The sequence below is a fragment of the Ostrinia nubilalis genome, chromosome 5, assembly GCF_963855985.1.
Source record: "Ostrinia nubilalis chromosome 5, ilOstNubi1.1, whole genome shotgun sequence".
In the NCBI taxonomy this organism is placed as follows: domain Eukaryota; kingdom Metazoa; phylum Arthropoda; class Insecta; order Lepidoptera; family Crambidae; genus Ostrinia; species Ostrinia nubilalis.
The window spans coordinates 315,832-341,052 of record NC_087092.1 but is presented as its reverse complement, the minus strand read 5'-3'; the positions used below and the strand labels follow the sequence as shown (position 1 = coordinate 341,052).

Here is a 25,221-nt window from a genome sequence, read left to right as displayed (position 1 = left end):
AGTTTATTTATAACATGATTAATTAATAAAATCAAAAAGTTATAAATCTGTTCTCTAATTCAAGCTGTTTGAATAATGTGTTTTAGCCAGCCCTGTTCCCTGCTGCCAATGGTGACATGCACCAATGAACACCGCGACATGCGAGTGCTATACTGTGGATTCGATAAGTGTGGCTCAGTTCATCTCCCGGGCTGCGACGGAAATGGAAATAATTAATCAAATATCGTCCAAAGCTGCGTGCTGCAATGTGTGTGTGAACAATGACAGTTCACACACACATTGCAGCACGCAGCTTTATTTTGGGGCTCACCGCTTTAAAAAATAAGAATGTAGAGCTAAGTCCAATAATTTATTTTCCAATTTCTAATAATGGCAGATTGGGAAAATGATGTTTTTTCTTTATGTTTGCAGTAAATTCGTAACATAACGTGAACTATAAGTAATGTAGAAGAATTAAACCGAAAATCCTTGCTTTGGTAGCCGCCCCACGGCACCGCGACGTTGGTGCACGTCTCTACCGGTACAAATTACCCCCAATTTTTCCTTCCGCAACATACCATTAGCTTTTTAGTGCGCTGTTCGAGCCATTTTTTAGATACGTTGTGCTACTTGTTAACTACGAAATTTATTTCCCCCACGGTAAGCTTTGCGATATTATTCGCAATAATAATCTTAACGTTACGCGCACACAGTCCAATAATTTAGGAATTTTAGAAATGTTTCGTATTATGTGAAATTCTCGACAATTTACTCGTTAATATTTTAAACTATTATGTTGCATTTTTTACTATAAAATTATCACTTCACGGGATTTATTGCAACAATATCTATTTTAACGGTAAATAATATTTACCCTCCCGACGTTTCGGCTCGGTTGCACGAGTCATGGTCGCGGGCAGACTGAAGAGATGCGGCGTCGTCTGCTCCGGCGCGATGAGTTTTCTTCACCCACCCGCATTTGCACAATATTTTCGTCAGTGGTACAGTCAGTCCGACAAACTACACTAACAGTGTCCGGGTTTCTCTGAGACGGCCTAGAACGCGATTTGTACTTCGTTATCACCGGATTCCACGCTGATGATAGGTTAAATCCATCTTCTCGATTGAAATTCTTATGCTTTTTAATTTCAATGGCTTCACGTATCAACCTAACATGGTAATGCCTATCAGTTGAGAGGATTTTCGGGTCATGAAGTTCCATCCAGTGATTAACGTCCGAAGTTAACAAATGTTCAGCTATCGCAGATTTGCACGTCTGTTGGTTCTTTACAGCCGCTATGTGTTCTTTGACTCTTTCAGCTATAGACCGCTTAGTTTGTCCTATATAAGAACTACCACAGCTGCAATCGATCTTATAGACACCCGGCGTCTGAAGAGGTATAATATCTTTTGGCGAGCGAATTTCCTTCGTTACTTTTGACAACGGACTATATACAGTCTTAATGGAGTATTTGTTGAGTACTGTTCCAATTTTATCCGTTACCCCTTTCACGTACGGAAGGAAAGCTGGTTCCCTGCTCACCATTGGTTGCTTATCCCTCTTGATTTATTGTTGCAATAAATCCCGTGAAGTGATAATTTACTCGTTTACTTTGTATGAGCAATATGAATAATATTCAGTGATTATGACCGGTTCAAAATAAGCAATGGGTACGTTTTCTAAAAGTAATTTTTAAGTAGAAAACTCACTTGTAACAACAAAAAATTAATTTTGTCTTCACATCTATAAATCATTACAAAGATAGACTGTGGTCGATTAAGTCATGGCAATTGAAAAATCCTGTCTATAGTCATTAAGTACCTACCTACTTTAAAGTGACGTGCAGTCTGAATAAATCAAGGATAATGCAATGGATTCAAACCCGGATTAGAAAGTCCTGTTTGGCAGCACTCCTTTGGCACCTCACCAGCGATGGCTACCGAATACTTCATTTTAATTGCCGCTCGTGACTGACATAATCCGAAAGGCGAAGCGGGAACTTTGCGTTTGTTGGGCGAACTTTTGAAGTTGATTCTTATGGGAGTATCGAATGGCGTGAACGAGATCGTTTTAGTATAAAAATAATTGCTCGACTTCTTTAACTGTTATTGCTCACAGATACTTGCCTATCTTTTCCACAGTTTTAACACAGTCTTTTCTATCAAAAAATTTATACTTGTTTAGGTAAATGTATCAGTGTTTCGTTGAGAGTTTTTTTAGAAGAGATTCTAAAAGCACATGAAAATGTACCGTGTACGAAAAACATGAGTATTTACAGTTAGTTATGGTTTATCATGAAATCGAATGTCAAGCCCAAAGTCTTTGTATTTGATCGTCACGTTAGTAAATCAATGTCACTAGCAGAATCTAAATACGCGTGGGTTCGACTCCTAGGTGTGACAATAAACGAGTGAGAAAACAAAAATAGTGTTTGTGAATTAAATTCGTTATCTTATGTCTCAAAGTTACACTTCACGAGTAGGTATAGTGTCCCTGCGAAGTATTTTTAACTTAAACTTAAGGTTGTTTGCTTTAAAGACTTCCTCTATGACATCCATATCCATCTTCCTCATAGATTAGAGGAGTGTGCTCGGAGTACCTCCAACTACACTACAACTACATACTGATTTCTGAGACATATGTGACTCATGCGCCATGTCATTTAGCAGGTACGAGTACAAGGCGCATGTCAAGAGCACAAGAAATAATACCAACACACATTTTTATTGCATCTATTATTATCTATTGGATATATTAGGTCATTTAGGTATATCATACTTTGTAACTATATTGTACCTACAGTCTAAAAGTTCAAAAGTCTAAAATAAACTTTCAATTTAGAATGACGTTGTTACGAGTAGATCTAATAAATAAATAAAAAATAAGCAGGGATTTAGGAAGCCTTAATTCTTATATTCAGTTATGTCACTTAAATCTCGAGAAGAATATTTTCTTCAAGTGCGACTTTTATACCATAATAATGTTTTATGAATAGCATCAATGACTTTTTCCATGCGTACGCTGAAAGGTGATGAAACTGGAGCCGCGGCGGTCGCGCGGCCTTCGCTACTTTACGGCCCATCTCAGGCGCGCGTTTCCTCGAACTCAACATTTTATTTACCATACTTATTTATTTCCTTTGATGTATTTACCTCGTCTATTTTTCCCTCTAGAATGATGACATATTTTGCACGGTAGATAAATAAGACATTTAACTTACGATTCTACGAATGGATACTAAAAGTTTAGTGAATGATGTATTCTATTCAAATAACATGTTTAGTACCTATTTCTCGAAGATTCTGAATAGTCATTTGGTAGACAGTGAGTAAAACTGTTTTTTTGTTTGTTCTTGTTCATTCTGAAACGACACTCAAAACTTGATTCAAACTCGAGCATAGATTCAAAGTTTTAAACCAGTGATTAAATATTTGAACGAATACCTGCTTTCATCTATTGCAGTGAGTAGATTAATACTTGAGTAGGTATTGTTTCATAAAGCCTCAAGGACTTTTTAGGACTCTTTTTAATGGCCGACTGATATAAAATTTTCTTTTTAAAGCCAGAAAGTGAATCTATTTTAAACAACGAGGCTTTATGCAAGCCGCTAGGATATTCGCACGCTTAATAATAGTTGCAGATTTAAAAATAGCAAACCATATGCTAAGTTCCTTATTTGGAAATACGTATTTATTTTAATAATAACGGCCTTGTCTATTACTACGACAACCGTATTACAAGTGGAATAGACTCGTTTCACGGGTGTTTGTGCTTCGGAAAACAAAGCAACTGTCATCGACGGTATTCATTAAACGTGCGTTCGTCTTTTGTTTACATCGGTGGAGTAACTCGTTTATTACACTATTTCTAATGGGTGCGTGACAGTTTATATAAGTTTATATGATATAAATTCATTTCAATAACGTTCATATTGTATAATAAACGTATGTTATAATAACACTTGATATAATTTTTTAACATATAATGTTTACTTCATATAATAAATCATTTCTAATAATATCATTTCAGATACCAATCACAACGCATAAAGACATTTGATATAAAACTTACTTAATCTAAGACTCATTTGATGTAATTTTCTTTAAAATAAATATTATTTCACATAACCATTACTTGTAATAAATATTATTTGTTATACTCTTTAATTGATATAATTTCTGATAGATATAACTTTAAGTATGTTCTTTTTTAGCTTGACTTATAAATGACTTTAGTGACAAAAACGAATCGCCGTAAAACCGACTCCACGTAGTCTTGTCTGCCCTACCCCTAGAGTGTAATTTAGAAGCGCGTAGGCACGGAGGGGCGAGGCGGCCCGCGGGCTGAGGAGCAGGTGGCTGGAAGCGAGGCGCCGCGGCTGAGGCTGGCCGGCGCAGCCGGCCAGCAAGCCGAAGACGCGGTGTCGAGCGAAAGCCATCTGCGACGATTAGCACGCGAGGGACCGCCAGAGCCCCGCAGTGCCGAAGCCGTGACAGAAGTCTCAAGTTTTTAGTCAAATTTGCATGCTGCATGCCTGCATGCCTGCTTGCTTGCTTGCCTGCTTGCTTGCTTGCTTGCTTGCTTGCTTGCCTGCTTGCTTGCCTGCATGCTAGCTTGCTTGCTAGCTTGCTTGCTTGCTCGCTTGCTTGCTTGCTTGCTGCATGCAATGCTTATTATAACAAATGAACTTTATATAAAATTATTATTGTTATATGATTTAAGTTTTATAGGAAAAGAATTTTATCTCATTTGATTGTTCGACATTTTATTTTTATATGATTTGAATGTTATTTGTTTTAAATAGTATACATTGTAAGTTTTATAGAAAATATTCATTATATCAAACCATTTTATATCAGTTAATAGTTATTTGTCTTAAAATTATTCGTTTTAAAATTATATTATTCGTTTATTATAGTAAATAATTATTATATTAAACGATTTTATATAATTTGATGTTATATCTTCTAAGTATTATATGATATGTAGTTATATCATACATTACACACCCATTTCTAATAGGTTGTTTGAATGTTCAAGTGTACCTTACCTACTAAACTAACTGTTTTATTGTTTAGAAACGTTTAACGTTAACGTATTCGTAAGTAATGCCAGGTTCGTCTCGATTGAGGTTTCTTTTTTGGAAAACACTAAGGCCGTTTGTAGACATTTCTTTTTCATCGGACAACGGACCGTCAAAAAACGGATATCCTTTGTTTTCTGTCAATTTTCTCGCCGGACTATGTCCGATGCATGTGCTTGTGCACACGTTTTCATTATAAACCATATACCACCGCTAAATCAGACGAAAAATCGGGCCGTTCTTAGTCCGAAAAAAAAACGAATGTTTACAAGCGGCCTTATGCGGACTAGAATCTAGCTAAATATCATTGCATTGCAACACAGCAAATAAATTATATTTATCATCGGTCAATCAAATTATTCCTATTGGGCAGGGCATCCATGCATAACAGTATTCTGATTCTGTTCTTGATTTTTACAATCGGATTTGACTATTTAATATCAAATCTGCCATTATTTTTAATAGGTTGTTGTCTGTCGGGTCACATTCCGCGGCCCACTGAGTCACACTTATTGTTTTAGCTATTGTCTGCCGGTCCACTTTCTCTCTGAATGGGCATTCCATTGTTAGTTTGTTTGATTTCGTTTATGTTATGGTTCATCCGAATATGTTTTATTGTTCGAGATGACAAACAAGCCTGACTGCCCCCGTACACTGAATATTTTGTGGAAATAACACAAGAGATGGACTCTTGTGTTATTTCCACAAAATATTTAATGTACGGGGGCAGTCAGGCTTGTTCTGCTTTGTCAGGTCTTCTGATACGTATTGGAAAAAGGTTGTACCTAAGGGTCTAATGGAGGCATCGCTATAAAACGTTAAATAACAGTGGAACTTTACATGCCATTGCGTGTACCTACCTATATCAATTTACTTATAACTTTGGTTTACGTAAACTAGGCCGTATTTAATTTTTTTCTTAAAAGTTAGTCGTATGTGATCACTATACATACCTCGTTAGCGTACATCGCCGATATTTGCGAGTAATTACAGTTGTGACTGTAATTAATCCGCGGCTCTCGATCTCCGCAACCGCAGCATGCCTAGTTATCCCTCTGACGAGATTATATCATGAAACTGTACACTTACGTAAACTACAACTAATTGAGTAGCTTTGCCTTCAGCTGGCGTAATAAGATATAATTTCTTGTCACTTTGAGCCCTAAGATATTTAAGAACTCAAATGAGGTTCTACATTTTTACAGTCATTGTAATAAATATACCCATGGCTTTAAATGTATTCAAATAATGAAAGTGTGTGTATCAAAACATTTTATTATGAATCTATCTTTTTTGTTTTTTTCAGTCTTTCCGCAATGGTAAAGTAAATACCGCAAAAACTGAACAAATAAAGTGGCTTCCAAACTTGACCCGTTAACGCCTTAATTCAAGAACTTTCTACGCAGTAGCCTTTATTTATATATTTTAATTTACATATTTAATCTACTGCGTAATATGCAAAGTGGAAGAGTAACAACAACAAGAGATTTAATGTATCAAAATTAGGATGATATTATGATGCTAATTACGCACAACAGTATCAAGGATGATTTTGACTTCGTGATGCCTTGCTCTAGCAAGGTATCTAAAACTTCAATAATTTTCTAAAACCACTTACTGCGTTGTATTGTGAAATTGTCACTCAAAACGATGACGATGCAATTATCGATGTAGACTATAAACTGACAACGGTATTTATTACTTAATCGGCTGCTGAATCAAATTGGCGGCTGATGACTAATTCCCGATAGTTATGTCAGGCGTGTTTATGCCAGACGTCGCCGTCGCGGCGCTGGCTGATTGACGGCTGGCGGCGGCGATTGCCGATTTAATCATTATTAATACCTAATGCGTTATTTACTTAATTGACTAAAATCACGAACCAATAATATTAATTGATATACATAGTTATTTTTTTGGGAAAAAGAAGATTTCGATCATAAATTAAAATTAATTAGATTAAAAGAGTAATATAATATTAAACATGAAGCCTCACTGATTCTCACATGATGTCATTAAGACTGTCCTAATATAACGTTATATTCTTAGCCCTTATAACTTTATACGCGTTGGTATATTACTTGTAGAGCCCGTATACGTGACCTTAGGTTCGTTATCAGGCTGAAGTTGCAGGTCGACGCTCGGAGCCGCCCCGCCCTGCCAGCCGCCCTAGATAGCCGCCCACACATCCACTTATGAACTAGAGGTCGATCGCAAACGAATATGATTAGGAACGGAAGCGGAAGTGGTTCGAAAGCATCCGGGAAAACATGTTTTATTTTTTTCAATTTTGGTATAATATTACCTAAGCCTATCAAATATCAATCCAATCATGCGAAGGAGATAACATTACTCTTATTGTAAGGTAATGATGACAGAGTTGTCCACATTACTGTGTAATACAATTTAGATTATAGCATTGCAATAGGTACGTGGTGTAGACGGTTGAAATAAATATACATGGGAAAAACCCTCCTTCTGGCGCAATTGGGTAAAAACAAGTATATCGGTCCAACATCTTTGTATAAGAGAGGACAAGAGGAAAACGTCGTTATTGCTTTAATACTTGGGAACTAGGTCAATACTCTGGAGATTTGATATCTATCCCGCCCTACATCCAGCGCATACGTTCAGATCCCCGTACAGCTTTACATGTATTGAGTTTATACGGATTTAATTTATCTGAAACTGTTTAAAAAATAACGAAGAATTTGTACTATTTTAGACGAATTCTTTCTACAAGGAAAATTCTTCGCCCTCGATGGAGGTCACCCGCCCGCCCTTCACGCGGTCGAGGGCGATGCCTGATATGCCTGGCATAGATAGATACCACACGTAGAGTTGCGACTTACTTATTATTAATTTATATGTAAACGTGAGTTGAGAAAATTGGAACATGTAGCTAGGAGTACTTCAGGGAGAATTATGATAAACTTATTCGCCGCCCTAAATAAAGGTCGTCCGCCCGCCCTTGCGCGGCCGAGGGCGAGGTCGACACTCGATCCGTCTGCCGCGGCGCCAACGGAAGCTGTTTTCTGCTCTGTCAAGATCACAGGCTCAATAGTGTTAACTTTCGCTTGTACTTTGTTTAATATTATTTTAAAAAAATATTGATAATATTAACTATTCTATTGAGCTTATGATTTTCTTCATTAGGTAAACCTCAACCTCACTCTGTATAGTATTATACTACTATATACTGGTAAATGTAATATTTTCTGCTTTGTTAAAAAATCCAGGCTATTTATTACAAGCACCATTTAAATTTAAAAGCAATAAAATATTGTGCATAGATAATCAATTTTCTATAAACACGATAAATATTTAACAAGGAAAATAAACTAATGTGTTATAAATTTCATTCTATTACAATGAAATAAATAAGTTATTTAAAGCATAAAATTAGTCATTTTAATATGCTTGTTCACGAAGCTGAATAACATTATTTTACCCAACAGTATTAATATGTATCAAATCAAACAAACAAATCGTGGTTCAACAAAATATGTAGAAGATTTTCTCGCGGCTTCGAAAACATTACCTAAAGTTCATGCTTACATAACCCGAAAAGGGGACCGTAAAACAAATTCGAGTGAGTTCAGGATTGGGCATAAATCTGCGCTTTGAAGAGAGTATAATGGCGCGGTCACAATGGGAGATCCGTCGTCATTACTTATTCGTGTTCTACAGCCCTCTCGGCGAGGGGTGGCATCTGTCATCCATCATCTCGGGAGCGGTTTACACGACAAGTTTGACAAAATTAATTGCTCTAAATCTAAACATTTCCTTCCAGATTTGCTTCATATTGCAAATATTGCGTCAAAGAAATTAGCTGATCCTAAACTACGATCGTGGCATTATACGGGAAGAACTGAGATGATGGAAAGATCACTCGTTAAATAAGTAATTGAGATCAATTAAAAAATATACAGGATGTTTGTTAAATGGGTATATGAGCCGACACTAGCCCATGTTAACATGGGCATATAAATGGTATGGTGAAGTCAGAAAATTGATATCTTCCTTTTAATTATTTTAATTTTCATACAAAATAAATTTTATAAAATCCGATTTCTATGAAAATTAAAATAATTAAAATGAAGATATCAATTTTCTGACTTCACCATACCATTTATATGCCCATGTTAACATGGCCTAGTGTCGGCTCATATACCCATTTACCTAACACCCTGTATAATGGATATACTTAATATAGGTAAACTCTCACTTTGCTAATGTATTGGATAAGAGTCACAGTCACCAATAAATATATGGAAGGTTTGGTTAGTGGTATCGTGTAAACGCCAGAAAGTCGTCTGCGCGTTCCCAGAGGCAATTAGTCACATTTGTTTGAGTTTTTCTCAGTCGAGTGGAGAGGAGGGGGCGTCGATGTCTACACGTGTAGGCACTTTGTTAGGGGTGGTAGACTTCCCTCTTATCACTGTTACAGACAATTATATGCAGGCTGAAACCTACCCCACAGCAATTAATTAAATTGACGTTAAGACGTCCTTTGTCGCAAATAGAAGGTTACAATGAGTTAAAGTTAAACACCCAGCTCTTTTAACTAATACAATTCTGACTGGAAATTAACATACTAACCCCAAAAACATTCTTGAAATCCATACTTAATTTCAGTAAGTAAAAATAAATCACGAGTCGACGTAGAGTTGTCGAGACCGAGTAAGTAGGTCTCAAAAATAAATAAAGTCCCCATTCACCCATCACATAAATAAGTACCGCGCACTGATTAAAATCGGTGCTTTTAGAAACCGGGGTTTATTTAGGCAATGTATCTTGTCCCTTCAATCTCCCTTCCGTCGTCCGTTATCCTGGCGCTCCCGGAATTCCCTCAGCCATTACTCCAGCACCCAAATTAAATTTATTCATTGGCCTCGTTCGGCCGACAATTTGCCTGCAAACGCGCCTCAATCAACACACAATCGCTGCAAAGAGGTTTCTGAGTCATTATTTAAATAAATTATTTGCCAAATCGACAGCTTTCAAGAAGAAACGAAGTTGAATTATGGTTTATTTTACTAAGTGGATTGTTTTTTTATAGTCTTCGTTAGATAAATCGAATTATTCGAATACCAGAGTCTTCACAGCACCCGTAATTTAATTCTAGCTGCATAATTTGTATGTAATAGAAAAATAACTGGATTTCAGAATAAGATCTTGCGAATTTTCACGAAATTTTAAACGTGTTTTTCTTTGTTTCAGGTCCCCTGGGTCCCTTGCCAAATGTAACGAGTTCTGATTTAGGATTAAAAGAAGGTGCGTAAAGTTTTCCGTTATTCGTTATCCTAAATCGTTAGACCATTTCTCAATGTAGATCTTTTATCAAACAAATCTGTAAAACTCATGTAATGATTTTACTATTCAATTAATTCCAGGCAGCTGCGCAGTGGGTGATGTGGTGTACATGCCCGGGGACGAATTCCCCGGGTCCGGGCCGTGCGAGCGCTGCGCGTGCGCCGCGGGCGACGTGCGCTGCAGCCGCCAGCGCTGTGAGCCGCGGCCCGGCTGCAAGGCGCTGCACCGCCCCGACCAGTGCTGCCCTACCTACCAGTGCGGTAAGTTGTCACAGAGGAAAACATCTACTTAAAGGGCGAAGTTCACTTGTTTCTTAAGTTATCCCAACCATGGCGCTTGCAACAGTGCCGAAATATCGGAAACTCAAAATTAAGGTACATGGTAGCAATCCCGTCAGTAGTAATAGGAATTATGATAGTGACCATGAAATTTTAAAACAATATATCGCAACGCTGGTCCCTTATCTTTTAAAAGGCTGACAAAGGTGACAAAGTTTCTTCCGCCACTTCTTCTCAGCACCAGCTTATATGATGTCTCGAAGTGGTGGCAGGGCAAGCTATTTGGGATGTGTATAAGCGCCCCTGGAAAGGGCCTAAGTACAGAATAAAAGCTTTGACTTTGGCCACGTAACGTAACTTGTTGCCTGCAACGTGCCGAACCGTGCTTTTAAAGCACAGTGCGATGAATTTTATGATTAGGACTCTACCTCTATTACCCACGAGTAAAAAAGGTAGAATAAGCAGTCGGACCACGATCACATTGCTAAGCCCAACAGTGGGTCCACGTCCCCTCACATGACATTATTTCTTTATTTCTTTGTCGACTTCTCAAATCTCTCATACCTAAACCCTTTTTATAGTGTCTCCAATAAAACCACCATTACCTACCCATACAAATGTAGTTAGAAAGCATTCTATGAATATTTTCACTTGAGTATTATAAAGTCGAAGGTTGAGGTTAATTAATTTTCATCTTTGGATTATAGTTAATTAGTTTTCATAACATTTATGCAAGCAAGACATAAAAATATATTTATTAATTTTCAATATTAAGTATACTTGCGATACACGTAATATTCATTACATTCCAGTTAGAGGCAAAGTTTTCGTACTTTGCTAAGTAGGCACTTCCGAATTTACGATATGAACTGATGATACGCAGTGCAAAATTGTTACGAGTCCATTCCTCTAACTTTATGATTGTTGTTTCCAGAATGTGAGCAAGAAGGTCGTGTGTATGGCAACGGCGAGAAGTTGGTCGACCCCGCCGACCCCTGCCGCGTGTGCTACTGCCAGGGCGGCGAGGTGGTGTGCCGGCGCATCGCCTGCTTCCTGCGCGACGACTGCCAGCCGCGCCTCGTGCCCGGCCGCTGCTGCCCCGAGTACGACAACTGCCCGCTGAGAGGTACGGCTCACTCAGTATTTGATATTGACTAAAGCCTGGTCCGTGAGCACGTAGAATTTTGTCCAATGACCATATGCTCACGAACCAGGCTTTAGGAAGGCTTGCCTTGCCAACCAAACCAAAACGATAAGGCCAGATAATAATCCAAATTGAAACCTTTTGTGAAAATAAAGTAGGCACTAAACAGACACATAAAGGTTTATAACTAATTGACCATATTTTTTTTTCAGGAGTGACTGCTGCACCTGGTTCTCAGCCAACCATTTCTAGTATCTCTTCTGTAGAAAATATGGTTGCGAGCGCTGCACCTCCTGCGCCAAAGGAAAACATCAAGCAAGAAATCACAATTAAGGAAATCACCCCTGTTTCGGAGATCCCAATTATCACCGATGTGAAGATAAAGGAGATTCTCCCATCTCCCAGTATCGAGGTTGCCGAATATTCATCGTCAAAATCGCCACTTATTCCACGTGAGGCTACATCCGAACAAAGCGCGACGAGTCCAGTTGAAATTACCGAACGCCCTGTCATAATCGAAATACTTCCATCATCACCACCAATATTTGTTGCATCTTCACCTCCTGAAATAGTAGCTTCGTCCAGTGAAATATCTGAAAGCAAAACTACACATGATTCGCCACCGTCAAAAATAAGTTTTTCTACTCAAGATTCCATCAATAGCGAAATTTATCCATCAAACGGACCAAACCCAGGAACTGTAGGCTCGCCTGCTACTATACAGGAAGTAATTCCTGTTGCGACTACTACTAAAGCTCCAGTAGTCATTGAAGAAGAAGATCCGGCTATTTTTGATCACAACCCTGCTTTCCCACCCATACCCGATGATTTGTCAGTTCAGGGAAATCATGAAGATGAAATCATTCCAGATCCAAAAACTGATGGTTACTATGTTTCTGGTGGACATGAAGTGATGAGTATCACAAGCACAGAGTCCTCTGTAGCTCCTGAGGCAGTAATAACAACCTTAAAAGAAATCCCTGATGTTCACACATCGACTACAACAGTTATACCAGAAAAACCAGCAGATATAGCCACTACCAAATTAGAGGCTGTTGATGCAGTATCAACAACTAAAGAAATTCCCTTGATTAATCTAAGATCTGCTATACCTACTGAAATACTCAATGTGCCATCATCAGCACCTGAAGAAGTAACAGGTAACTTAGATGATATCACAAACCCAACTACGAGTTCTGAGACACCTTTACCTGTAGCCACAACGGAGTCTGCAGAAAAAGAAGAACTAACTACTCCTGAAAAGATTCCTACATTGCCTGAAATACTTTCTACTAATCCTACCATAATGGGCTTAAGAAAATTAGATACACTAACAACACCCAATATTGAAACTTCAAGCGTAAAAATTGATGAAGAAACTATTAGTACGACAGGAAATTCTGATGCACCTACTGAGATAACATCGCAAACTGAATTTAGCTCACTGCCAATAGAAACCAGTGACCAGAATCCTCATGAAGAATCAGCAAAGGAAAAATCTATCACATCTTCAGCTGGACCGACGGTATTTGAAATAACTCCAACTAAACTTTTACCTGTTGAACCAGAGGTAATTACTGTTTCTAGGAATATACCTTCAGAAAATCAATCGCTTGAAAATGTGGAAACTACTGAGTTTATACTAACATCATTTGGTTCTGCTGAAAGTGCCACCGATACCGTTGAGCTCATTAAAATATCTCCAGACGCGGGTAAAAGCGCTGCCATAATAGAGTCAGAAGATGGGAAGAACACTAACGTATTGACAGATCTTATTAACCTCGTCGGCGACGTGGCGTCCATCAGTGACCACACGGACGCGCCTCGACACGTCACTGCGGCACCGAGCATATCGGACTCCGAAGAACTCATACCAGTTAATGCTGGATACAAAAGCAAAAACAGCAACTGGAACCTCAACTCGATTACTGAAGTTGTACCAAAAAGTAAAAATGCTTCTCCTGTAAATAAGCAGAAAATTATAGAGATTGAAGATGATGAAGATGGCATCACAGACTCTCCTCCGCCTAACGACAAGGTGGAGCCTACAACGCGACGGCCAATAATCGATAATGTGTCAGCTGATATGCCAGAAAACAAAACGGATAAAAAAGACATCGAATTAATCACCCCGTATGTGCCGGCTGAAAAAAGGCCCACGAAAGTGGTCATGAAGAAAAACAACGAGAAACCATTATCTGATGACGCTCCAGCTTCGGCAGAGATTGCTACTGAGTCGACGGTAACTTCAAACGAGATTACAACTCCTGAAGATCGTGATGAAACTTCTTCAGAAGCAAGTGAGAGGATAGAAGATTTAGCCAACTCAACTTCGAGCTCGACGGCGCAGTGAGAGCCCGCACAAAAATGTTTGACGGAACCTCAGCTTATCAGCATTTTGTAGAGAATAAGTTTCGTTTTTGAAACTATAAGTTATCGTAGAAACTATTAGGTTTACATGCGTATAGCAGCCCTATCAGATATAGTGTAATCCTTGTCAATTGGGTGCCCAGTCGCGGAGATAACTTCGCGTTGGGGCTATTTATACTTCGATGTAAGTAGACGACCAGTGCTACTGGTCCAATTAAATGTGTATTAGCTGGACAAATTATTTATAATAATATAAAATTAGTGTTAGAGTGCGTAAAACGACGGTTGGGCGCGACACGCGTCGATTGCATTGTGTCAAATTAAGAAGCGAAGTATTAGTCGATAGATCTTCGTGTTATAGGATAAGTTATTTATTTGTTTAGTGAGAGATCGTGCGTAGTGATCGATAAGTAAGCAACCAAGCTAGTCAACAAGTGACACCGGCGCCCGCGCGCCTGCCACGTTGCCATTACTGCTAGCTACGTAACATGACAACCGCATCATAACATTCCACGTAGTCGTAACCATTTCGATGTAAGAACAAACTCCTCGATGTAGGTGTCAGAAGCTCATATAAATGTAACAAAATTTGGTACAAATCGAATTTGATATTATAGATTATATTAACCATACCTTATGAATTATTATAGCGTTAGATCTAGTTGATTTAGATTATATATGTATTGTGATCGCACATTCTTAATTTATTGCACTGAAGGCAAGTAATTGGTTGCGTAGAGGCCGGTAAGCGTGTGCCGAGGCTGACGGGCCGTCAGCCGCCGACGGCCCGCTGACGGCCGCTGAGGGGAACCAGCCGGCGCTGGTCTGCTGTGTCTGCGGCTTCTTGCTCCGGAAGACTGATCTTTTCCCGGGCAATAAGCGCATGTGCTCACTGTATTATTTAATACCCAATTATTGTTTTTTTTTTACAAATAAAAAATACTAGACTGAATGCTTTGTTTCATTGACTCTCCTACTCTACAATTAGGTTAACTAATGTTTACTAAATATTGAAGTTGCACCATGTTCAAATTCTTATCTTTCATGATTCAAAGATTACATAATATTTTACATAGGAAGTTTGAGAATATTCATTTTTTGTTAAAAATTGCGTATTAAAGAAGTCAATAAACCTATTCTATAAAAAGTACTAATAGAATAACATTTCCGAAGCAAACATAGATTTTCTTTCGCCTACCTGTGCTAAATATGCAGTTACGACGAAGTACCTACGAGTAAGAAGTCACGCTGATCCGTGATTGAGTTCCAATGTGATCTTAAAATTAAATACGCGTACTAGGTAAATACTACTACCTACCTAGTTAACGGTTAAACTGAAGACGTATGGAAATGTACACACAGATTTAAGCCTACTTATGTACATCACCTAAAAACTGTTAACTGTTGTGTCTGAAATACATTGAAAGACACCACTCTATATTCTCCTTGATGAACATGATCAACGATCTTAGCAAAAAATACTGTGAAAAAGTATTAAAATATATAAATCCTACCTGTGTAGAGTTGATGTCTTGCTGAAGGATGCATGGTGATGGTGATGGCAGCATGGTGAGGTTCCAAATGTCCGAAGCGCCTGTCTCGTTGCTAGCGGCAAGTCACTGCAACAAATTAATGAAAATAGGTACATTGCCTTTGCCGGAATAGTGTTACTTTAAAGATTTATAATAGGAGTTCGTTCGTTTGTTCGTTTCAGCTAAATGACGTCCACAGCTGGACAAAGGCCTCCCTCAAGGATTTCTATAACGACCGGTTGTGCGCTGCCCGCATCCATGTTCTTCCCGCGACCTTCATTAGACCGTCGATCCACCGTGGTTGCCTTTCGAGATCTTTTCTTTAATAGAAGTAGTGCTAGCGAAGCAGCAGTCCGTGTCGCAGAATAAACACAAAACAGAGTTTTGTGGCATATACTCGTAGCGCCTTAAACTATACGCAGGTGTTTTCATTACTTTTAGCACTGCAAGCCGAAGGAACAACTTATTAGTGCATAAACTAGCAGTTAGCAGTTCCTGAGCGTAGTAGGAAGTTCGTAACGAGCAACTGCGTGGTAAACTAAGCGGACATGTTTAATTAATGTTATCTGCTAATGCCTGCCTGGAATTAAGTGCTCGCATGCGGGATACTGAAGTTAAGGGGTGAGTACCTACAGTTGTTAGAAAGTGATCGTGCCTCAACCTTTTTCCTGGAGGATAGTACATGAACTGTTAATTTAAGCCCACCAAGTCTTAATTCTGCTGTAGTGTTGTAAGATCTCATGAAAGACAAATAAATTCATTCAATTAACATGGAAACATATTTTCATCGAACTGTTGAACCTATTTTTAAACTTGGTAGGACCATCACTTTGTTTCCACTTCAGAATCAATTCGAGGACAGCTCGTCCACCTTGGTTGCTACACAAAGTAATGGCAACACTTGTTGGTCATGACGCACCGCGCGGGTCACAGGTCGCGCGTGCGAGCCGCGTTGGGAAACCGCCGCCCGGCGCGTCTGGTAGCTGTTGCACTCGAGGACCGACTTTAGGCTATGAATCCTTATAATAACAATATTAAAGGAATCACAATGTTGCAAACTTTTCAACTGTTTAGTGGAATAAAAGCAATCTACTTTTGCTCATTGCCATTTAAAGCTATTTTGTGTTTTCAAAGTGCCTTTTTAAGCTCTATCTAAATCTTGGGTATGGTACACTATATTCAGGTAACCAAGTATTTTTCAGGATCTAAATAAAGTGCGTATCTACATATTAAACTAAGAAAAAAGATGATTTAAATATGGTTTTACCAATAAAACCATCCATGAACAAGGATAGAGCCAATTACCTATATATCTCTTTTGTAAGTTTAAATAAAATGCTAAGTACCTAGGTACATAACACTTTTGTTTTTATTTTGCATTGAGTTGACGCAACACGTGTCGCCGGTGTGGAAATATGAATTCATGAAAGATCTTTTCATTCGGAGTCAAATGGCTAATGAGTTGACTTTTGACTCGAGCGCGAGGTGAAGACAGTGCGCCTGCGCGAGATTAATGCGTGTAAGCTAACCCTGTTACATATTATTACGGCTGAGCCATTGCATCATCGGTGGGCATTAGAGCATGAAGAAAGAGAGTAGAAGATGCTTAACAGGAAATAATCTCGTTGATCTTGTTCAAAAGTAAAAAAAAAGTCAAAATTTCTTTATTTGTTTAGACTAATAAATAGTTCTTACAAATCGTCATATGCTCTTAAGGAGCCTCTACATGTCTCATAATCTTTTTACCCTACCAGCGCTTCGAGACCAACATTTGGCAAGTGCTGAGAAGAAGCGCCGCAACAAACTCAGTCACCACTGTCTGCCGGTTAATATAAATAAATAGAAATAGTAGTAGTAGGTACATTCGATTCAGGAGCAGTTCACTGAATTTACCATGCATTCTTGTATGGTGTATCATAAGAATGGGTATACAAGATTGCGTGATATATTAAACAAGGTAGTGTTTATACACTTTTTCCTCTTATTTTGATGATACCAAAAATATACTGAATGTACCTACCTATTAGATACAAATGTTTCGTGTGCATGGTTTAGAAAGCATCTAGGCAACGAGTGCACTAAGTTGCTCTGCGCAAGAGTTCATCTCGTTGCACATCAGTTAGAGTACCAGTCATAACTATTGATGCAATTATTGTGACATTTGAGAGAATGTACTGAAGGAGGTTTTATTTTATGTTTCGTTTATGATGATGATGATGTATTTTATCAGCATTGCCGGTTTCGCGCACTGATAGCGTTTCATTTAGCACTTTACCTACGACCTTTTCTTGATTGACTACATCGGGTAGTTGGGTTTGTATTGATGAATCTCCGCTTAAAGTGGCTTTGTTAGAATAGACAATCCACGCCGGACATGTCAATTAGTGCAGTGGCACGAGTGTGCTGTCACAGTAGATATATGAGCTAAAGCAGTACGGAAACTTAGCCCTTTCGGCGAGTTAAATACCTACACTTCAACTGAGTGTTAGGGTTGGCACTCTTAATCTTTATAAAATTAATCAGGTTCTGACTTACTTATTTATTAAAACGTTTATTTAGGTTTTTTAATTATCAAATACCTACCTAATGGAAAAATAAAACGTTAATTAGGTTCTATAAAAATCGAATACATAATCGAATAAATTGATTAAGTACTATTAGAGGCCGGTAGAAGATATTCTATTCTCATAAATAAAATACCGGATACTTACTTTCACATAGCTATTGCCTCATTTTAAATACAGTTCATCACTTAGTACAAAAGCGCGCGGAGCAAATTACTTTATCAAATAGAACACATAAATTGTTAAAAAGCGTAATTACGTAATTTAAAAAGAACTATTACTAAATCAGATGTAAGCACTTTATTTAAAAAGTAATATTTAATAATTTTTACAATTCAGAATTATTACGAAGTTTAAAAAATGAAAGTTCTGGTTTTGAAGATGCCGAGTTCAAGCAGCCGTATACTACGCAATGCACTCGTGGCATGTTTTTAAAAATACAGCGGACAGTGCATGCAATAAAATTATTATTAAAAACACAACGCGCGCGACACTCGCGACGGATGGACTGCGAGGTTCGCTTAGAGCTCGTGTAAAGCGTGCGTCTGTGTGCGTGAGTCTGATTTCGACCGTTTGTATGAAGCTTCCGTACTGTTTGATTTATCTACTGTGGTGCTGTGCCGCGATGCCGTCTCAGATCACTTATGCCTTTCCCTGATGTTATCGCCGTAAGTATAGTCGTACAGGAGGAAGACGGGCTCAGCGCTACCGCTATTGTGCCAAGTGTAGCCGTTGGTAATCAAAGCCAGTACAAATGTGTAGTTAAGCACTAAATACGAAAATTGTTTAAGAAATTTTACGCTAGTTTGCATAAATTGGCAATCATGCAAATCTGCAAACTTTTAGAGTCTAAAATTCATTGAGAAAATCACGCCTTCGCATTCCGTAGGTGGATGGGTTACTTTGATAAACTTATTCATAAATATACTCAATAATCAAATTAATAAATCTTTAATAATTAAACTACAATTTTTAATGTATAAGATTTCTTCTTCCAAACAACGCGAAAGAAGACGGTGGGATAAAAAGTGGTTGCCATTAACAACTTTTCATATTGGTCATAAAAAAAGCCTTCACAAGAAATGATTTAAGCTTAAGCCTTTACTTAATATCGTTTTCAATGTAAAAGACAAAAAAATCCGAAGTCATACATTCGCCAATTTTTGATAAAAAGTACCTACATTTTCATTCGAGCTATCGCTTATTGTGTAATAAATAACCAAGATGATGTTTCTTGAAACGACTTGTGTAAGCAATAAAATAAAATTTAAAGTGCAAACTCTCTGATATTTTGAAAGTGCACGACAATTCGCACCTTTTTCGACAATAACCAACATTCACTGCAAGGTTTTGTAACTTTTCGAGGATAACTTATCACTTCTACACTGAATATTATAAAATCAAAAAAAGCCTAGGCAATAATTAAGTATGTTAGATGACCAACAATGAACTGCAAATGTCAATTTCAAAGATATGTGAGACAATTATTAGACTACCCTCAGATATTAGTCACATTTCAATCTACGTTACATCTGGTGTAATTTTTAGGTAATTTGAAATTAGAATTCTTCAAAAATGCAAATCAGGATTATTGTAGAAAATAAAAATAAAGGAGCTGAACTCAAATTAGAATGATCATTACTTATGAGTAAGCTGGGCTGAGGATGTCTTGTCAAGTTGACATATTCAGGGCTATAATGAAAGCACTAAAATTCAACACGCACGATAAAAAGAAACGCAAACATCCAGCCAAATCATTTATTTCTTTATAAGCTTTCTCTGCGCTAGATTGTTCCAACAATCCATCTAAGTCACGTATGATAATAATCTGTGAAGGTTAAGAAAATACCCGGACCGGTTAATTTAGCCAGTCTTAATGATCATGATTATGAGACGATCAAGTGGATGCTGATAACCAGTTTTCGATAAATTACGCCAAAAAGGGTCAATGACATCAATAAAATGATATAAGTAACAAAAGTATCTGAGAAAAATACGTTTACTAAATAAGATTGTTTACAGGATTTAGGTTAAGTTTCCAATCGTCCTCCTAGGTGTTGATGGTGGTGCGGGCAAAATAATGTAGCTCTCCTTTCTATTAGAAGATCAAAACATCTAAAACTATCACACCCATAACGCATATATGGCTTTCCTTTTATTTTGGAAGAAGTAAACAAATACAACTATCCCATCAATCACACAGGTCCAAAATAAGCAGTGCTGGATGATTAAAAACTCGCTTAAAAGTTACCTACGAATATTGGTGTTCATCACATTTTTTTTAATTGAAAATTAGTATCAAAATATTCATCACATTAATTTAATTCTGCAATTCTGCCCCCAGAGGGATTCAAAGCCGCGACCGCAGCTGGCTCTGTAGTCTAGTTAGGCACGTGGACCACCAGCTCAGACAATCTCCTTTAGTAGTTAGGTTTCAAACAACTTTCTACATTATTAGTTAATCCAGATCACCAAAAATCGTTACATCTACGACGGTTGTGTGGAACAAATCCAAACATAGAGAGCCAATATTATTAATTATTAATATTAAGATATTTACACATATCGCCTCACTTACATATAATTAGGTAGGTGTTTTATGGGCGAACCATCGGCGGTTTAAACGACCGCATGGATTCCTTAGCTTGATCACCCATTGATAAATTCAATGCCACCTTAACATTTGACAAAGCAAACTTAGCTACCACAATAAACCATTCTTAAGTATGATTGACAGCCAAGGTCCGAATCAAGTGGAGCTTATTTACAAAGCGCGGTCCGTCCGAACATCCCAAGAGCTTAATATGCCGCAACACACCGGATTTATTCAAAATCTTTATGCCGATACACGTACCGATTGATATATGGTGCGGCCACGAAACTAGAGGATTGGTTGGCGATTTTAAGGAAATTAATTACACCTTTTCGCTGCCGACCGTAGACGCCAAAAAGCACAAAAATAATTGATAAAAAATTAGTGAAATCCCTGTTTGCGATCACATTGACCACTATTAGACACACGCAGGTATCAGATGTGGGCTTAAAATACCAGTGTGACGTGGCTCGAATTTTCATTTTGTGATGATAAAACATTTAGACTTCATGAGCTACATACAATTAGTCATGTTACACGTCTATGGGAAATGGGATGGACTAGATAAGTTTGCACCGCTATGAACTCAATCAGGTTTAATACATGTTTGGGTTTATTAAAGCCTGGCATGTCCTAAGCCTTTTCGGAAGATATATTTTTTTAATGAATTAACCGTTTCCAGTGGTTCTTAGGATTTTGATTTTACTGGTTGGAATCCAAAGAACGTGTTTACACGTGCCCACGGCGACACCTATCCTGGCCGTAAGATTTGGTATCTGCACAAAGCTTCAACATCTTGAACATCATTCCTCACAGTTACATAAATGATCTATCACACATGATGATCTGATCTCGTGGCCCGAGCAGCCGCAGGAGTGTTGCGCAGGCTGGCGGTGAAAGTGCGGCGTGGGGAGCCGCGTTTAAGAGAGCGCCGGGTGCGCGCGCGCCGCACTCCTGCGCCGCCTGCCAGGTACGTACGACAATAGCACCAGTGAAATGTGCAAAGTGGTAAAAGTGCCGTGTATACATCGGATGTGTTACATCATCGCAATCACACTTAGAAACGGATAATCGATTTTAAATCACCGATCTTTCAGTGACGCGCTAAAGAAATCTCAGCCGCCTTGACATCGTTATATAAAACGGTGTGTCAACTGCCCAATTAGGACGTCTTCATCGTTTGCATTTGATTGAGAGGATTGGCCAATCTGATAAATTGTTATTCTGCACGTACATATTGTTTAGAGCCTTTGCCAATGATAAAACCGGATGTAACCATAATTACACGGGTTCCATCAAGAAGGAAATAATTAGAAGATGAATTGTCTTAATTGAAAAGCTTACGAGTAAAATACATTAAGCTCCGGTAAATTGAACGCACATCGACATCGTGAGTTCTATTTCAAAATATTTTATGTTTTGAATGCATTATGAAAGTCTTTGTAATATTTTTTTTGCGATTAGGTGAGCTTTCAAAAAGCTCTTTGAGATAATGTTTTTGGGCAGTTTAAAATTATCTTAATTCAATCCAAAATAAGCTAGGATTTGTGATTGCAGACTCCTCGAACATGTTTTCGTTCTTCAGGTCTTTTGACAAGAGTTCCATTTTGTTCCAGTGTCGGTGTTCCAATCAACATGCAGTCCTACGTGGTTTGTCTGCTGGTGGTGGTGGCGATGGCGGCCGCAGCGCCGCAGAGGGAGGGCGCCGCCTTCTCCAAGGAGGCCATCAAGCAGGCCCAGAACACCTTCCTCATCCCCAAAGACGCTGAGATCCAGAAGGTGAGGAACAGTGCTTGTATATAAATTATTGTGTCTAGTTTGAATCAATAGGTACACTAGCATAAGCCAAGAGCTTATTTTTTGTAGTCTTAGGCTGAGTTGCACCAACTTACTTTGACCGTAACTTTAACAACAACCGGTACCTACTTTTTGTATGGAGTTTGACAGATTTTTGGCGTTTGTTAAAGTCAAAATAAGATGGTGCAACTCAGCCTTAATGCAGATTTACTCGAAATGTGGTAACTTTAGTGTTTGTGATGTTGATGAGCTTTTGATCTTCGGCTTTTTCATAAAATTACTCTGAGATTTAACCAAACATGTTTTTATGTTTGGTTAAAGTTAGTCAGAATTTTTGGTAGGTAGGCACTTAATGGCATCATTATTGATGAAGCTAAAATGGCATTTCACATTATTTACAACTTTATGCATAAGTTGATTGACCATAAACAACCTGGTCCTCTTTTGCATAATATTAAATAAAAAGTTGCTGTTGGTAAAATATGTTAAGGTTATTTCTCCGTATTTCGTGTTCTACTCGTATTTTGGTATTTTTGAATTCGACTCGTTTGACTAGATTTAAGAATATTAATAAGTTTTTAATACAATTCGACTAACTTAGTTAATAATGCGCAGGTACAAGAAGGTATCGAGCTAGCTGCCTACGAGTCCATCCCCGGCAACCAGAGAATCAACCTCTTCGAGATCCTTGGAGACCAGGTGCCCTCTGAGGTTATCAACAACCTCCAGAGCCAAATCGACCAGGTCGGTCGCCAATAAGACGTCGTAGACGATGGAAGATGGGGTTCGGAAGCCAGCGACCGTATGAAACCACCAGGTTCTTCGTACGATTGCTGTCTTCAACCGTAGCTGTTGACTAATATTTAATTTATTGGTTGTGCAAGTACAAGACAGTGAATGTGATATTGTGTAACATCTCTCTTTTATACGTTTGTACATAAATTTTAATATTAAAATAAAATGGTCGATCGTGATCCGAGTGGCGTGTTTCCTTTACGTAACCCATGGCGCCTCCAAATCGAGCTGTTGTGTGTAATCCTATACAGGCTGGTCATCGTAGACCTTAAGCACGGCCACAAATGATGTGCTCATCGGTACAAATAACTTCTACCTCGCATTGTAGTCGACGATGGCCGTCGATTTGTGCGACTTTATACATGCTCCCGGGCTAAGTCTAAAAGTCTTCAAGAATACCTACCTACCATACCTACATTAAACGTATTGTACACAATTATACACCTTAATATAACATTCGTAATAGCTTTGTGTTAAGGTTCCAGAGTGGCATTAGAGTTGACTGTGCTTTTGCACCGACAAAATATGTCTTAAACTGCTAAATATTCATCAACTTTCATGTGTAATGTTGCCAAGAGTCCATTGCCAAAAGATCTTCTTTATTGAAAGTTTTTAAAATAATTTTCCTTATCAAATTGGCAAGCGAAGAGCAATTTACAAACGTAAATAAATAAAAACAAAAATAATTTATTCTCAGACAATTCAGTCCACATTTGGTTATTAACAAAGACTACTCTAAAAACTTTATGGTCAGAATCTAATATTTTTATGTGATGACGTTCGAATTAAGTATTTTATGTACGTATGTAAGATATTACGACATCAAAAATAAACTTAATAGCTCAATTCCGGATGTTATGGTAATAGATGCCATCAGTATTCAAAAAACTGTGAATCAACAATCACGATCGTAAACAACGACAGCGACTATTTAACGGTGATCCAAGAGTAGGAGCGAAGTGTTTGCCTCAAATGTAGCTAAAACACATTTGCATTTTCTCGACTAAATATCAAGATGAGCTGTGTCGTTGAGCAAACATAAACATATAATATTTTAAAAATATTGGAATTAAGATAAAGGTATACATCCATTGCTCCTGAAGAAGGGTTATGTTTTTTGCAATATTGTTATAACTGAAAAGATATCTAAGGCTGAGTTGCACTACCTAACTTTGACCATAACTTTAACGATAACCGGTGCTATTTGTATGGAGTTTGAAAGTTTTTGACGTTTGTTAAAGTTAAATTAAGATGGTGCAACCCAGCCTTAATGTAGATTATTACAGCAAGAAAGATAGAATGTTGAACTTATTGTAGATATTATAGTAGATAAATACATAATAATATTGGTTACTGGTTTTATTCCTAATTACCTATTAAATTACCTAATTTTAATATGTCAGTGCGTTTTTCGATAGTAGGTAGTATTGTTACAGATGACTGTAGCTAAGTCTCTTAGATGGATATTTTAAAACTTGCTCGAAAATTGCCGAATAAGATAATAGAAAACAAGATTTCGGAAAGAGCCCGGCTGGCGTGGCGCCCGCCACGACTCAAGATCGTCGTGGTGATAATATCACCTTCGAGGGGCTGACTCCAGCCTCTTCAGGGACGAGGGTCATCCGTGAGGAGCGCAGACGGCGGGACATACACTCGATGATATTACGATATAATGGCAACGTGAGTATGTCATGTTATTGGCCATCTTTGATCTGGATTATGATCTACCTTTTGTGGTAGACTCAATAAAGGCTCCAGTCAAATCAAGA

The 25,221-nt window shown here is 38.1% G+C and overlaps 2 protein-coding genes across 2 annotated transcripts in view; both read left to right on the top strand.

The window, feature by feature from the left end:
- Window positions 1-15,123, top strand: part of LOC135071589 (titin homolog) — a 51,378-nt gene extending 36,255 nt beyond the window's left edge. The window contains exons 3-6 of the mRNA XM_063965351.1: window positions 10,287-10,340; window positions 10,460-10,639; window positions 11,592-11,783; window positions 12,014-15,123. Of these exons, the coding sequence (XP_063821421.1) occupies window positions 10,287-10,340; window positions 10,460-10,639; window positions 11,592-11,783; window positions 12,014-14,154 (2,567 nt within the window). The 3' untranslated portion in view covers window positions 14,155-15,123. The remainder of the gene's footprint in view (window positions 1-10,286; window positions 10,341-10,459; window positions 10,640-11,591; window positions 11,784-12,013) is intronic.
- Window positions 15,124-21,754: 6,631 nt separating this feature from the next.
- On the top strand, window positions 21,755-23,636 carry LOC135072189 (uncharacterized). The gene is made up of 3 exons (XM_063966145.1): window positions 21,755-21,830; window positions 22,477-22,639; window positions 23,273-23,636. Exons 2-3 carry the CDS (start codon window positions 22,496-22,498, stop codon window positions 23,414-23,416), a joined length of 288 nt encoding a protein of 95 aa, XP_063822215.1. The 5' UTR covers window positions 21,755-21,830; window positions 22,477-22,495; the 3' UTR covers window positions 23,417-23,636.
- Window positions 23,637-25,221: the final 1,585 nt, after the last annotated feature.

Excerpts from the sequence above, each read along its gene's own strand:
- LOC135072189 (XM_063966145.1), top strand. The coding sequence starts at position 22,496 with ATGCAGTCCTACGTGGTTTGTCTGCTGGTGGTGGTGGCGATGGCGGCC. Across the intron at positions 22,640-23,272 it reads AAGACGCTGAGATCCAGAAG|GTACAAGAAGGTATCGAGCT; the intron begins GTGAGGAACAGT and ends AATAATGCGCAG.